At 36.3% G+C, this 16,494-nt stretch overlaps 1 protein-coding gene across 1 annotated transcript in view; it reads right to left on the bottom strand.

Moving 5' to 3' along the window:
- Positions 1–5,646: 5,646 nt before the first annotated feature.
- The window catches only part of TEK (TEK receptor tyrosine kinase), a 115,601-nt gene continuing 104,753 nt past the window's right edge, over positions 5,647–16,494 (bottom strand). Inside the window, exons 20-23 of the mRNA XM_020970033.2 lie at positions 12,796–12,836; positions 10,729–10,825; positions 9,646–9,745; positions 5,647–6,719 (exon numbers count right to left, since the gene is read on the bottom strand). Of these exons, the coding sequence (XP_020825692.1) occupies positions 6,645–6,719; positions 9,646–9,745; positions 10,729–10,825; positions 12,796–12,836 (313 nt within the window). The 3' untranslated portion in view covers positions 5,647–6,644. The remainder of the gene's footprint in view (positions 6,720–9,645; positions 9,746–10,728; positions 10,826–12,795; positions 12,837–16,494) is intronic.

The following is a 16,494-nucleotide window of genomic DNA, read 5'->3' as shown; positions in this document are numbered from 1 at the left end:
GTGGCTTTTGTGATCATGAATAATCTGTAGGCATTTTTCAAACTATTTTAGTATTTAGGGCCTAAAATATATTTTTGGAACCCCAAAATACTGAATTTGGGGATATAGACAGGGATGTCTTGAGGCTCAAAAGAGATAATGAATGTGAATACTTTGTAAACCTTAAAATATGACATAAATGTCAATTGACAATACAAATATGTTATTATTAGTAGTAGTCTAAAGTCATTAGACATACAGTCTGGTAATGACTTCTTTCCCTGAGCTTCCTGAACCAATACAGTTTTTCTAGAGTAATATAGGAGTGTGCTGGTAAAAATTTAATAATTGGGTTCTCCAGTAAAAAAAAAAAGTATGCACACATATTTTAAAATTTTTTCTGCATCATTAATCCTTTCTTAAGTTTAGACAGTCAACAGAACTATAAATCAAGCCCTGATTTATGGCTATTGCTTATTTCTGAGCTGCAAATGTGAACTCTCAAAATTTAACAATCAGATCTTTCAAGCCAGTTACAGCTGGCTTCAGCACACTTCTGGTCATAAATACCTTTACAATAAAGGAAGGACACAAATATTATAGAGCAAAATAGAAGAGGTTAATTCTATTTTCAAAATGGGAAATTATCATATGTAAATGCATTTTTAAAGTATATTATTTCATATTAAATATTTTACAAGGAAAAATATTGCATCATTTCCCCCCCCAGAGCCCCTATTTGTATCAGCGTATATTAGAGGGAAACTGGTCTTTACTGTGTTGTTTTGGGTTTGTGGCTTTATTTTCTCTTTATTATCGTGGGCATAGATGTGTTAAATAGCTAGTGAAAAGACACTGTGAACATGTCTAATTTTTGTAGTTGTGGCAACTCAAAAGTGCCAGTTTTCTCTTTTCACTTCTTTTGCACAAAGATATATGTACCTAATAGCTACAAACATTGGCAGCAGCCTTTATTAACAAGCTTAGTGGTTTTGTCACTTATGTACTTATCTAGTCTCTTCTGTAATGGAAGACTATTAACCCACTTTTGTGTATGTACATTACACAAAATCAACAAAGAAAGCTAATGTGGAACATCTTAAGTTCTTATAAATGGCACTTTTTTTTGATGTGGAAAATCAAAAATGGGCCTTCACTAGGTGATCTGTTTCAGCCCTATATCCAGCCAAGCCATTTATAGCTTATCAAAAATACAGATTTTGGTGGTGTCCTGATATAGGACAAGCACCCCTCTTTATACATCAAACTGTACTGGGTAGCATATATTAATGAGTTCACTTCACAGAAATTCACTTGCTTCCTGTTGACTTCCATTATAAAATTATAGATCTGTTACCAAAAAAAAATTGGCCTTTTTGTATGTCTTCTCATCAGACTTTAAAAATATTCTAAATATTGTCATTGGATTACTAAGAATGACGCAAAGCATGTTTTGTTGTCTCTTCCAGTGATTTCTTGTATAGAGTTCTCCATACATCCCCCACCCCATCACCACCTCTAAAGAGGAGATTCCATCCACCAAAGCACATCTTTTGTGCCATTTTTCTAGCATTTATAGTCTTAGAGAGTTGCCTGGGACGCTGAAAGTTTGTGACTTACCCAGCATCACAGCCCACGTGTCAGGTAGCAAGGTGGAATAGTGGCTAGCTAGGCCTGGAACCTCAAAGACCTAAGTTCAAATCCACTTTTAGGCACTTACTAGCTATGTGACCTCAGGCAAGTCACTTAATCCTGTTTGCCTCAGTTTCCTGAATGTAAAATGGGGATAACAATAGCACCTACTTACCAAGGTTGTTGTGAAGATCAAATGAGAAAATATTTGTGAAGCACTTAGCACGTGCTTAGCACATAGTAGATACTATATAGATACTAGCTATTATTACTGCTAATATTATTTTTGTCATCATCGTCAGCAGAGGTAAGGTTTAAACTTAGGTTTGCCTGATTTCAAGGCCACTCTATCAACTATGTATGCCATAATAGTTCTTAAACAGAAAATTGGTAATGAAAAGGAAAATACTTATCAGAAATTTGGTATTAAAAGAAATCAGTGGAGTATATTTGAAAGAGCCCTAAATGTAGTGTCAGCAGACCTTGGTTTGAATCCTACATATGTATTATTTGTGACCTTAGACAAATCACTTACTCTTTGTGAGACAAATTTTCTTCATCTATAAAATGAGTATAACCCAGCCTTTGACCCCACCCTAGGAGATAGCCAATCTGAGCCTCAGTTTATAAGGGCATGGGACTAGATGATTTTTAAGATTCTTTCCAGTTCAAAATTCTATGATCATGTGGTCTTAGTTTACCAGCCTCTGATCTACAGCATTGATCCCTAATCTGTCGGTTTTGGATCCTGAGGAGAAGCCTTCATGCCTGTTTTATGTCCTAAAGTTAGGGTAGAGAGAAGTACTGTGAGCCTTATACCAGACTATATGATAAAGGAAGAAGAGTGAAATGAAAGCAGATAATTCTGTCCTCTCTGACACACTCTTAGAATATTAGATTTAGAGCTAGATAGGATCTTAAGGCATTTGAGGCTAACCCCCTAAGGAAAATAAGGCCTGGAAAGTTAAAGTGACTTGCCCAAGGTCACACAGCTAGTAAGATTCTAAAGAAGCATTTGAATTCAGATTGTCTTGACTCCACATCCATCTCTCCAACCACTATGCCACCTCATTGTCTTAACTTCGAAGGAGAAACTACAGGGTAATGGCAGAAGAGGGAGCTTGTCTGATACTTATCATCTCTTTTTTTAAATAAAAAGAAGAGACTTTAGGGGCAGCTAGGTGGCACAGTAGATAGAGCACCAGTCCTGGAGCCAAGAGGACTTGACTTCAAATTTGTCCTTAGACACTTACTAGCTGTGTGACCCTGGGCATGTCACTTAATCTCAATTGCCTCCCCCCACCTCCCCTAAAAAGATACTTTAGTCCTTTTTCCTATTAAAAATGTTTAACGATATCATATTTCAGTAACTAGGTAGTTGTGGCTATAAATTAGTCCAATACTATGTATCTGAAGTCATAGTGAGGTTCTTAGAATACACACACACACACACACACACACACACACACCCCAATACACATGTGCATCTATACCTATTTTTGTTGTTCAGTTGTTTAGTTGAGTCTGACTCTTCATGACCCCATGGACTACAGTTGTCCTCAGGATTTTCTTGTCAAAGATACTGGAGTGGTTTGCCATTTTCTTCTCCAGTGGATCCTTTTGTCTGGCAATCAGAGGTTAAATGACTTGCAATGGGTCATGGAGCCAGGAAGTGTCTGAGGCTGGATCTGAACTCAGATCTTCCTGACTCCAGTCCCAGTACTCTATCCACTGAGCCACCAGCTGCCTCATACATCTATATACATCTATATTAAGTTAAATATTAAGTTAATCTTTGAGGTATCCTAACCAGCTTTTCCTTTACATGTGCATAATTAATATTTCAATTAGCTCATTTGTAATGGTTGGAACCGAATATTTGAATAGAAAATTTATAATTACTCATTCAACATATTGACCACATACTCTGTGCGTGACATGACATTAACCATGTCATTGTACACATTCTGATCATGAATAAAGAAGTAAACTAATATGTTTAATATATTAGAGAATTTGTAATAGATTGTGCTTCCATTTCTTTTTTATGTGAATATTTAAAAGATATTTTAGGGTCTTAAAACTAAATATCTGGTGAACAATGGGCATTATTACATTTGTTAAAACCCTAAATTCTGTTTTATGTTAGAAAAATGAAGGGTGATATTATAGATAGTCTTATAATATGTAACATTTTTACAATCCACTAAAATTGGAGGCCATGACTCCAGTGAAGATGCAACCACTTGCATGGAGCTGATCCTCTGGAAAGATGCAAAAGGAAGGAAATGATCACTATAAAAATCACTTACCTGGCAATTTGATTAGTCTCCTGAATCTCCGTTGCTGGTAATGGTGTTTACCAAGAAAATCTTACCTACCATCCTTTTCGAAAAGCAAAAGCCTCTTCCCCTCCAAAAAAAAAAAAAGTAAAATTGTAGTTTATTCTATGGCTCCAGTTAGGGGGAAAATGTTCTCTTGAAATTATATTTCTTCATTCTTGTGTTTTACAGTAATGAGTTATGAGTGGTATAATTGTAAATAATTTCAGTGAAAATAAAGTTAAGGACTTTTTGTGTGAGTTGGAATGAAGAGGACCTATCATGTCATTTCTTAAAGCTAAATTTTTATTTAACTTTTATTTATTTATTTGACCTTTTGTTGTTGTTGTTGTTGTTGCTAATACAGATTCTTAATATTGGCAAGTTTGCTGAATACTTCCATGTACTTTTACACTTACAACTCTATATTTTAGCAACAAAAACATAAGTAGGAAGAGTTATTGCTGGAATCTTGATATATTGGTATACTCAAATATATCCAAATATATGTGAGTTTTTGGATTGTTCTCTTGATTTTTACCACTATGAACTGCTAAACCAAGTAAACATAGACCTTTAGATGGTATCTACCTATCATTCAGCCAAAAGGCAGAAGGGAAGTCTATATTGTGTTTCAGTTTTTTAGGGTCCTCTGGAATGCCAACAGCCTGGTGTTAATTGTGTATTGTCTTTAGGCAAACAGACACACCTTTAACAAAAGTAATTCAATAGTGCAATATACTGTTTCATGCCTTCCAAATTGAAAGCAGGATGTTTGAGCAAATAATAAGTAAGGAACATTCTGGAATACACTTAGGATACTTCTTAATCCTTTCAGTCTTACAGAGATCTTTAGATGGTTACCATTTCATTTCTAACACCTTCCCAAACTAGCCTATTTCTATAGATATGCTTGGTTCAAGTTGAAACTCATCTTAGCTATTACCTTCTCTGCCCCCTCCCACCCTACCTTCCCATCTCTTCCCCCACTGAGCCTCCCTCAGTTGGGATATACTGTGATGCAAGGGAATTAAGTTTGATTAAATCACTTCTGAAGGTTCTTTTCTAATCACGATAATTTCTGATTGAGAAACCACATGCGTAATGGATGTTTTGTTCATTTTCACACATTTTTTGGAGACTGCCCTATCTCATCCATTCTGGAAGTGCAATGATCACTCATACACCCAAATGGCATGGAAATTTTGACCTGCTCCATTTTTCTCAGACATGGGCTAGGGTACCCCTCTTCTTATGCAATCTGGTGTCCCTCCACTCTCATCAGCTAACCGCACTGACACCGATCTTAGCATGAACATGCTGATTTGCTTTGGTCCTACCTCGAACCCCTAGATTCAATGGCTCCACCAGATTCAACCTCCCCCAGTTGTAAAGATCATAGGCACGACTACCCCACTGTGCTCCCTCTTTTCCAAAAGATGGTCAGCAACCACTCATAGGCCCAGTACTATTACTGATCAACAAGGAAGCTTTGACCTGCTATGTTTCAGAACTAAGCCAGTTCATCCCTAAGATGATCTCGGTAGCAGGGTGTTTGCCACTACCTCTGGCTAACTAAAGGACTGTGTGGTACAAGGTGTGCAAAGATGCAAGGGCCAGTCTTAAACCTAGATCTTCCTCTCTCCTACAGAAAGAAAACCTGTAAGAGATATTTTAAGTATAAATAGGACACATAGCAACACAACACATAAGCTTTTACTTAAAAAGGGTAGGCAAAACATTTATTCTCCTATTAAATGTCCTCATTCAGTGCAATGTGAGCACATAATACAAAAAGTAAAAACTTACAATTGTATCAAAACTTGTTTTTACAGTGTGTAATACATTTATGAAGCTTATTCTGCATGATAAATATCATGTGGCACCCTAAAATAACTGTAGGTTTTCTATTTCTTAAAGCTAAGCACTGCTTAAGTGCATCAGTTTCCCTAGAAAAAAAGTTGTTGGCTAAACATATGAATTGAGGAATGCAAAATATTTTTAGAATTTGTCATTAGTTCTAATAATACTTTGGTCTAGCCACTCCACACATAAAATAAGCTTGAGTCAGCCATTGAAAGCTGCTTTTCTGGATGGATCTTGTGTTCACCAAAGACACATGACTAAATCGTCATATGAACATGAATGGTGTCACATCAGTTTCTATGAATCAAAAAATCATTTGTTTCCCTTTGTAGAGAGAGGAACTCTGAAATCTTATGAATAATCAATTAATGGCCTCCCTGTCTGCTTAATGTTGCTTTCTGGCTTAATAGAGTTAAATTACCAGATTTTTCTTATCTGGTTTATTATTGTGTTAAGTTTATAGCAAAATTTTAATCCATTGCTATAAAATACTTGTTTTGTTATCAATATAATCTTAGAGAAAACATAAAAACAAATCTAGGACAGTAATAAAAATGCATGACAATAAATGTGTTTCCATGGACCTTCCCAGAAGGGGCCCTGTTTCTATAAAAATATATTATTGTATATGCAAATGTATAACACGGATTCTGGGTTTTAACACATTCTAACTCAAAACAGTATATACAGTCCTATAGTCAGAGCCTACTGTAAGATATACACATAGGTATCTGTAATGAAAGTATTTCATACATACAGAAGATATACACATTTCTACATCCTATATCACATTGCATGCTGGCGAAGCTGGCTTTCCTGAGGGATGATCAATGAAGATGGTCTGTCCTAAGCAGCCTCTTCAGCAGAGCAGTCTATGCCGGCATAGGTAAACTTCTCATAAAGAGTGGTATTCACATAGGTCTGGAAGAATGAGAACAGTTCAGATTCACAGGTTATATTTGTAACTGCATTCTTTTGTTAGAAAATAGTCACTAAAGTAAAATAGCAGTGGTTTTAGATTCTATTTGTTTCCCCTCTAATAAGAGCACTGTTGCCCTAGCGATTAAAGCCAGGTTGAGAAAGTTTTCATTTCAGTGCATCAATCAGTAAGTATTTGTTAAATGCCTACTGTGTGCCTGGCACTGTGGCAGGCACTAAAAATAAAGTATAAAGAATGAATGATACAATCAATCTCTACTTACAGTGAGCTTACATTTTAAAGGAGGAGATAAGTACGATAAAAATATAAGACACATTACTAGGTGACTGAGTTCCTTTCCTCATTAAGTCCTGTGATTTCATTGGTATGGGAGTGTTTTTCACCAAACTGGTGGAACCTATCTTTAACTTAGTAGATAAGTCTTAGCTAGACTTAGCTAGAGATATGAAGTGATTTGTCTATGGTCACTTAGCTGGGAAGTATCAGTGATGGAATTTGAATCCAGGTCTTTTTTAGAGTCCAGTACTGTATCTTCTTGGACATCTCAAACTGGATGTCTTCATAGACTTAAGATCTTAAACTCAAGATGTCCAAAACCAAACAAAGTATCTTTCCCCCTCAAACACTCACTTTTTTTGACTCTCCTATTACTGTCAAGGGTACTCCCAACCTCCTGGGTATCATCCTTGACTCCTCACTCTTGTTCCACAAATACAGTCTTCAAGTCCTGTCATTTCTACCTGCATAACAATTCTCTTGTATATACCCTCTTCACTCCTTTGACATTACTACCATCCTGATGCAGGCCCTCTTCACTTCAAGCCTAGACTATTGCAATGGCCTTCTGTGTTTTCTCTTCCCATTTCATTTCCATCCTATACTCATCTCTTCCTAAAGTGAAAGTCTGGCTGTCCCCTCTCCTATTTAATAAACTCATGGTCTCCCTATCACTCCTAGGATCAAATATAAAATGTTGTTTCACATTCAAAGACTTTCATAATCTGGGCAGTTCTACATTTCCAGTCTTCTTATACTTCACTCACTCCCACATACTCTGTGATCTAGTGACAATGTTTTTTTTGTTGTTTTTTGAAAATTCGGGCACTCCATCTCCAGACTCTGAGTATTTTCGTTGGCTGTGTCCCATACCTGGCATTCTCTCCCTCCTCATCTTTATCTCCTGGCCTCCCAGGCTTCTGTCAAGTCTCATTTAAAATCCCATCTTCTGCAAGAAGTCTTTCCCAGTCCCCCTTAATGCTAATGCATTCCTCCTGAGGTTTTCTCCAATTTATCTGATATACATTGCATATATACATATACATGCATACATTTATGTTGTATGTATAGTGTACATAGTTGTTTGCATGTTATATCCTCATTAGGCTCACTTAACTCGTTATTTCAGGCTGGTCTCAGACATGCTTTACGTCTTTCCCTACTCCGAGGGCATCTTCTCCACCTTATCAACAACCTGACCTCCCACCCTGCCCCATTCCAGTTCTGGAACTTCAAATATAATATACTCTGCTGTAGTTCCTGGAAATCATGTCAAAGTCTATTTGTTTGTGGCTCAACTCATCCCCACCCCGAATGTGTAATTTGCATCATTAGAATGTAAATTCCTTTAGGGCATAAACTGTCTTTGCTTTTGTATTTGTATTCCCTGCTCTTAGCAATAAAAAGTACAGAGAAGCACATAAACTGTGCTTTTTCATTCATTCATTCATTCATTTCAGTTTTAATCATCATCTTAATAGCTAGCATTTACATAGTACTTTCAGGTTTGAAAACTTTACACAGGTTATCACATTTGATACTCACTACAACCCAGGGAGGTAGATACTATTATTATCCCCCATTTTAAAGATGAGGAAATTGAGTTATAGAATGGTTAAGCCCTGGTCAAGCCCGTAGCTAAGAAGTATCTGAGGCGGGATTTGGATTCAGATCTTTGTGACTTCAAGTCCAACATTCTATCCAGCTGTAGATTTATGATTCTCTCTCTACTGCTGATTTCCTTCAAGCCAATCTTTCTTGTTTTATCCCTCTTTCCACCAAAATCCATCAGATTAATGTTCTCAGAAACGTCACTTTCTCCATATCAGAATCTAAACTCTTGATGAAGGTTCTCCATAAACTGATATGACTTTACCTAAGACTTTCCTAATAACTCTGCCTAATATGACTTTCTCCTCTTTCTAATAATTGAGAGTAATTTTTGTTTATGCCACACATTTTAAAACAAAGTTTATTAAGTATAATGCTTTTTTTCCATTTAACAGCTGGGTGATGCAGTGAATAAAGCCAGCCAGGAAGACCTAAGTTCAATTATGGCCTCAGATACTTACTAGCTGTGTGACCCTGGGCAAGTCACATATCTTGGCTTGCCTCAGTTTCTCATCTGTAAAATGAGCTAGAGAAAGAAATGGCAAACTACTCCTTTGCCAAGAAAACCTCAAAATGAGGTCATGAAGAGTTGGACACAACCGAACAACTGAACCACAAAACTCTATGTAAGCCTCTGTGTTAAATCCCAGGTATAAAGAATTTGTTACATACTTAATTGTATTTCTTGTTTGAGCATTACTTTTTGAGTGTAAATGAATTATTATAATACTAATAATCTGGAAGTTTATAACGTATTTTAAAGTTCGCAAAATGTTTTTTTCATAAATTATATTTGATCAATTCCCTCACAAAGTTGTAAACTCCTTCAGGAAGGATACCATGTGATATTGTTTTTTTCATATTCCCTAAGGAGCCTAAGCTAGACACATGACAAATACTCAGTAAATAACTGATAAATTTATTTAAATTAACCTACGATAAAAAAGTCAGGCTGCCTATTCAGAAGACAGAATAGAACACTTAAGAGTACAAGCAAGCTAGGAATGCCTTGATCCTTACCTTTCGTTCTTCTAACATCCTGTTTAAGGACACAAGAATCTGAGCAAATGATGGCCTTTCATAAGGTTTCTCACGCCAGCACTGTCTCATTAGGTCATACCTTTGAATGTGAAAATGTGAACTATTAAGGACAATCAATTCTGTACATACCTTGGAAGTGACATCAGAAGCAAGGAAATAGTAAGTGTGTGGTCTCTTAACTGATGTGGCAAATTGTAGAGTGGTTGAAGCTTTTGTGATGCCTTCCCTTCATTTCTATGTAGCTTTCCTGCCTCCCCTATCCTCCTTAACCTATATCCCATTCATCTAAGTCTCTGTTCGAAGTATAGGTGCCACAAATTCACCCTGTCTCCCAATGGTAATAACCAACAATGGTCCAATGCATCACTGAGTATTTGAATTGATATCCTTTCAAAGACTGAAAAGTTTTCAAAGAATCAAAGAAATTAATCTCTAATAGTGACATTTCAGACACTGAAAGTTTGTGACGGTGATATTTGAGGAAGACAGATATTTTTGAATGATTCACCCATAAGCAATCATTCCATGAAGATAGCTACCTATTCTTAGAAACAGGACTGGGAATATGGATATTGCTAAAGTAAAACCTTTTTCACGAAGGGGAAAAATTAGGCTTGTGATGTTTTGGAATTAAATTAGGAGTAGCCAGTGTTATAGTATGATAGTAGCAATGAAAAATTTTCATGGAAAAAGAAGGCTGCCTAAAGAGAAAAAAATGCTATTTCTTTAAGGTAATGCCTTAAAGATCTATATTTCCCTGTATAAAGTCTCAAGGTTCCATGACCTAGCCTTTTACTGTCAACTACTTGTCCCATTCTAATTTTCACCGTAAGTGATCACCATGACCCTCCTTAAACGTCTAGAATAATATAGTCTGTCAATTTCCATTCTTCATAGAGAATATGTTCCACTAATGTGAATAAGACAAGCCTAGATTTCACTATTGTGTAAATCCTTTGTTTTTGACCCAGTTTGCCTTTGGGCAATGAATTTTATCACAGCATTGTAGTGACCCAGTAGCCCTGGAGCCTTAGGCAATGTTAGATAGGTCAGTTGACTTACACTTCATCATCACAATTGAGGGGTTTTTCCAATCTGTAGCCCTGTGGGAGCTTCTCGTAGAGTTCTGCACATGTCATTCCACAGTATGGCGTACCACCTAAAAGACAGGAAATGGATCTCTTGTCAAGCAAATTTGGCAAGACACTGAGCCACAGAATTTAGTGGTCTAATTAATCTCTTGTTTGGGTGAGGTTTTAAGGAAATTCATTATATGATAATCTGATGTTACAACACAGATTAGAATCAGAGGTTCCCAAAATGGGCCATCATGCCACTGAGGGTGCTGAACCAATGGGGGGTGGCAATAGTCTCAAGCGCAACGGCAGGGGAGTGTTGAATCAAGATAGAGGAGTGGTGGAAGCATAAGGAAAGAAGAGAAGAAAATTTTGAGAAACCATTCATACATGTTTCATCTGTTGTGTAACAGAGTTTAAGTTATAGTAATTACATTATTTTCCAAATAAACCCACAAAACACAAGTTATAACCCATCAGTGGTTGAGTACTCTGACAGGTCTTAACAAGTAAGTGTTGGCAGGCAAGCATGTTTCACATTGTCAGGAAGTCCAGCATGCATGGGCAGAAATATGTGCATGCAATGACTTGTTTACAACATGATACTATAAGGTTACATGATGCAATATTGTGCCATCAAAATTTCAATGCAGTAAAAAAACACAAATTTACAATAAATTATTAAATTTAAGATGCTTCATTTAAAAATTTATGTGTATTTTTTAAAATGACACAAATTAAAAAATAACATTGAAGAGTTAAAGAAAGTAGATTTCCAGGGGGCGCTGAGTAATTACTTTTAAAAGGGGGTGGCAGGCCAAATAAGCTTGGGAACCTCTGGATTAGACAAATAGACAGAAAGTAGTTAGAAAGGAAGGTAGGCAGAAGGATTTATTAAGTGCTATTCAGCACTCATTACAGCCTTTACCAAAGAGTTCCTTTCTATGGCCAGTTTCCCTAGGCCATTTAAAATAAGAGGCAGGGTGTGTCAGGGGAGTGGAGTTAGATTTGGAATATGGGAACCAGAGATTGAATCCTAGCTCTGCCACTTACAATCTGTGTGACCTTTACTATATGTATTGCCTCTCCGAACCTCTTTTTCTTCATTTGTAAAATCAGAGGATTGGACTAGATGATTTTATGGTCCCTTCTAGATCTAAATCTATGATATGATTTTGTATTATCGTTCACCATTTATTGATCTTGTTTGAATCTAACTTTATGTGCCTAGAGATTGTTTGAACCCAGAATGTCACCCTGATCCCAGGAACTGTCCAGGAATGCTAGTGGTTGCAAGGAATTTTAGGTACTCCCAGGTTCTGGATCCACCCAAAACATTCTTGTTTGGGTACCCATACCTAAATCTTATTTTGGGTCCATTCAAGCTTGTGTTTTGGCTTTATTCAAATTTTATTGAATGTTTATCCATTTCAATCTACCTTTCAAGTTACCCTCTTAGCAAAATTACTTAACTGTATATGATGGATTATGTGTGGGTTCCCTTATTTCAATTCTATATAATGTAAACTTTCCAGAGCCTGGACAGGAAGGAGTCACACCTCCTTTCCAGCTTGCTCTCCCTTACCAAACAACCTAATAAATTTCTTTCTTAAACTCTTTCAGATTTTGGGATTTGTTCTTGTAAACAGCATGATGTTTAATCCTGCTTTTTAAAATTCAGTTTTCATACAGCTTATCAGGAGTATATCAATTTTAGAAAATGAAGTTTTCTTATTCAACTTTAAAATATATGCTGTGTTCAGTCATTCTGAAATTGTTCACTATACTGCTTCTTATAAACTTTTAACATGAGACATAAACATATAGATGATGATGATGATGATGATGATGATAGTAGTGATGAAAGCATAGGCATTGGTTGTCTCAAATAGGCATTAGATGGGGTTTTCAGAAAGACAAGCAATTACAAACCTGGGAACCTTTAAAAAATTATTTAAATTATTATGGTTAAATCATTATTAAGATGAACAGATATAAGATCACCTTATTAAGATATAGGATGTCATGCAGGATCGTACAGATAAGTACTCACCCAAACTAACAATCTCCCATAATAACACACCATAGGACCACCTGTATAAAGGAGAAGTGAAAAGCAAAGGATTAATTAGCAAACTAATGAAAAGAAGCCATGTACCATAACTCCCTAAAAATACAAGATTTCCTTTTTAGTGGGACTAGAACTGAGAGAATAATTCACTATATTCAAAGTTCTAGTTTAATAATTGGTTAATCTAATTTTTAAAATTTATTGCTATCCTTTATTTTTATGTACCATTCATTTCTGAAGAGATTCTTCTCCCTTCTCTTGTAAAGTGCTTACCATAGTATCTGTTGCATATGAGGGGTGAAAGAACTGGAAGAATGTCTTTCCACTGTCTTCAGGAATGGGGAACCTGCGGCCTTGAGGCCACATGTGGCCCTCTAGGTCCTCAAGTGCAGCCCTTTGACTGAATCCAAACTTCACAGAACAAACTGAATTCAGTCAAAGGGCTGCACTTGAAGACCTACAGGGCCACATGTGGCCTCAAGGCCACAGGTTCCCCATCCCTGGTAGCTTAACAGGGAGAATGAAACATTTGTTTTGGAAAGAATGTAAGGAGTGCTTCAAAGGAAAAAAATACACATATGCATCAGGTAGGAGTTATAAACAGAATAAATTAGAGATCTAGAGATCTTAACACAATTCATCTCAGAGGTATTACTGAGATTTGATGGGAAAGGACGCATGATTGGGATCTATCAGTAAACCAGTATCTTATTCAATAGATAAAAGGGGTATTAAATTAGAATTGTATGTTATTAATGTGAGGAAATTTTATAGGAGAAACCGTCAAAGGGCAAAGAATGCCAAGGAGTGTAACTTGGATTTTGAAAATTCTGATTATACCCCAGATTTTGAAAGAAAAATCCCATGGCGTAAAACTTCTGAGGAAGATGGTTCAAGAGAGATAGAAAGTTCTCAAGAATAAACTTATGAGGGCACAAAAATAAATGATTCAGAGGAGAAAGAAAGGGACCGATGTGAATGTATAGATGTATGTATCTATGACTATAGAAAGCTACTATGGTGACAGGCATGATCAAAACACACACTCAAGAAGACAATCAAGTCAAAGTACCTACATCCAAGGCTTCCAAGAAAAATATGAATTGGTCTCAGGTTATGGAAGAGCTCGAAAAGGATTTTGAAAATCAAGTGAGAGAAGTAGAGGAAAAATTGGGAAGAGAAATGAGAATGATGCAAGAAAATCATGAAAAACAAGTCAACAGCTTGGTAAAGTAGACAAAAAATATCAAACACCTTAAAAAGCAGAATTGGACAAATGGAGGAAGAGGTACAAAAGCTCACTGAAGAAAATAATTGTTTAAAAATTAGAATGGAGCAAATGGAAGCTAATGACTTTATAAGAAATCAAGAAACAATAAAACGAAACCAAAGAATGAAAAAATAGAAGACAATGTGGAACTGACCTGGAAAACAGATGCAGGAGAGATAATTTTAAAAGTATTACACTACCTGAAAGCCATGATCAAAAAAAGAGCTTAGATATCATCTTTCAAGAAATCATCGAGGAAAACTGCCCTGATATTCTAGAACCAGAGGGTAAAATAGAAATTGAAAGAATCCACCAATCACCTCCTTAAAGAGATCCCAAAATGAAAACACCCAGGAATACCATAGCCAAATTTCAGACCTCCAAGGTCAGGGAGAAAACATTGCAAGCAGCCAGAAAGGAACAATTCAAGTATCATGGAACCACAGTCAGGCTAACACAAGATTTAGCAGCTTCTACATTAAAGGATCAGAGGGCTTAGAGTATGATATTCTAGAGGGCAAAGAAGCTAGGATTGCAACCAAAAATCACCCACCCAGCAAAACTATATATAATCCTTCAGGGGAAAAAATTGATATTCAATGAGATAGAAGACTTTTAAGGATTCTTGATGAAAAGATCAAAGCTGAATAGAAAATTTGACTTTCAGATACAAGACTTAGGAGATTCATAAAAAGGTAAACAGGAAAAGCAAATCATAACGGACTTAATAAGGTTATACTGATTACACTCCTACATAGGAAGGTGATATTTTTAATTCATAATTCCTTTCTCACTATTGGGGTATTTCAAAGGAGTATGTATAGACAGAGGGCAAAGGTGTGGGTTGGATATGAGGGATGATATCTAAAAAATAAAATTAAGGGGTGAGAGAGGAATGTACTGGGAAAAAGAGAAAAAGAGAAGCAGAAAGAGGTAAATCATCTCACATTAAAAAAAGGCAAGAAAAAGCTTTTACAGTACATGGGAAGCTGGGGGAGGTGAGAGGAGTGAGTGAACTTTACTCTCATCAGAAATGGCTCAAAGAGGGAATAACATACACACTCAATTGGGTATAGAAATCTATCTTACCCTACAGGAAAGTAGGGAGGGGAATGTGATAAGAGAAGGAGGGGGTGATAGAAGGGAGGGCAGACTGAGGGAGGGGGTAGTCATAAGCAAAACAGTTTTGAGGAGGAACAGGGTGAAAGGAGAGAGAGAATAGAATAAATGGTGGGGCTAGGATGGACGGAAATACAGTTAGTAATAGTAACTGAAAAAAAAGTTAGTGCAAGTTTCTCCGATAAAGGCCTCATTTCTCACACATTTGGAGAACTGAGTCTAATTTATAAAAATAAGAGTCATTCTCCAACTGATAAATGATCAAAAGATATGATCAGTTTTCAGATGAAGTAATCAAAGCTATCTATACCCCCATTGATTGAAGAAATGCAAATTAAAACAATTCTGAGGTGCTACTTTATGCCTATTAGATTGGCTAATAGGACAGAAAAGGTAAATCACAAATGTTGGAGGGGCTGTCAGAAAAGTGAGACATTAATGCATCGTTGGTGGAGTTGTGAATTGACTTAACCATTCTGTAAAGCAATTTGGAACTATGCCCAAAGAGCTATAAAACCCTTCATACTCTTTGACCTAGCAATACAACTACTAGGTCTGCATCCAAAAAGAGATTTAAAAAAAAAAGGAAAAGGACCTATATGTACAAAAGTATTGATAGCAGCTTTTTTTCTGGGGGCAAAGAATTAGAAATTGAGGGGATGCCCATCAATTGGGGAAAGGCTGAATGTTGTGGTCTATGAATTTGTTAGAATACTATTGTACTATAAGAAATGATGAGCAGGATGCTCTCGGAAAAACTGGGAAAGACTTACACGAACTGATGCAAAGTGAAATGCACTGTGTACGAAGTAACAGCAATACTGTGAGATGATCAGCTGTGAATGACTTAGCTATTCTCACAATACAATGATACAAGACAACTCTGAAGAACTTATGACGAAAAATGCTATCCGTCCCCACAGAAAGAACTGATGGTATCTGAATACAGGCTGAAGCATATTTCTTATTTACTTTCTTTTTTTTTCCTTGAGTTTTTTTTTTGTCTGTGTTTTCTTTCACAACATGACTATTGTGGAAATGTTTTGTGTCACTACTCATGTATTAACTATATTGAATTGCTTTCCTTCTCAATGAGAGAATGGAGGGAGAGAAGAAAGGAAGGAATTTGGACCTCAAACTTTTAAAAATGAATGTTTAAAATGCTTTTTTACATGTAACTGGGGGAAAATAAAATACTAAAAAAATTAGAAAGGAAACAGTTAAATGGAGAGGTAAGAATCTTTATAGCAAATTTCTCTGATAAAGGTCTCATTTCTAAGATATCTAAATAA

This window comes from Phascolarctos cinereus, unplaced genomic scaffold, assembly GCF_003287225.1.
Source record: "Phascolarctos cinereus isolate Bilbo 61053 unplaced genomic scaffold, phaCin_HiC Scaffold_4;HRSCAF=312, whole genome shotgun sequence".
NCBI classification, from domain to species: domain Eukaryota; kingdom Metazoa; phylum Chordata; class Mammalia; order Diprotodontia; family Phascolarctidae; genus Phascolarctos; species Phascolarctos cinereus.
Note: the sequence above shows the minus strand (reverse complement) of the source record. Positions and strands in the feature narration are given on the sequence as shown.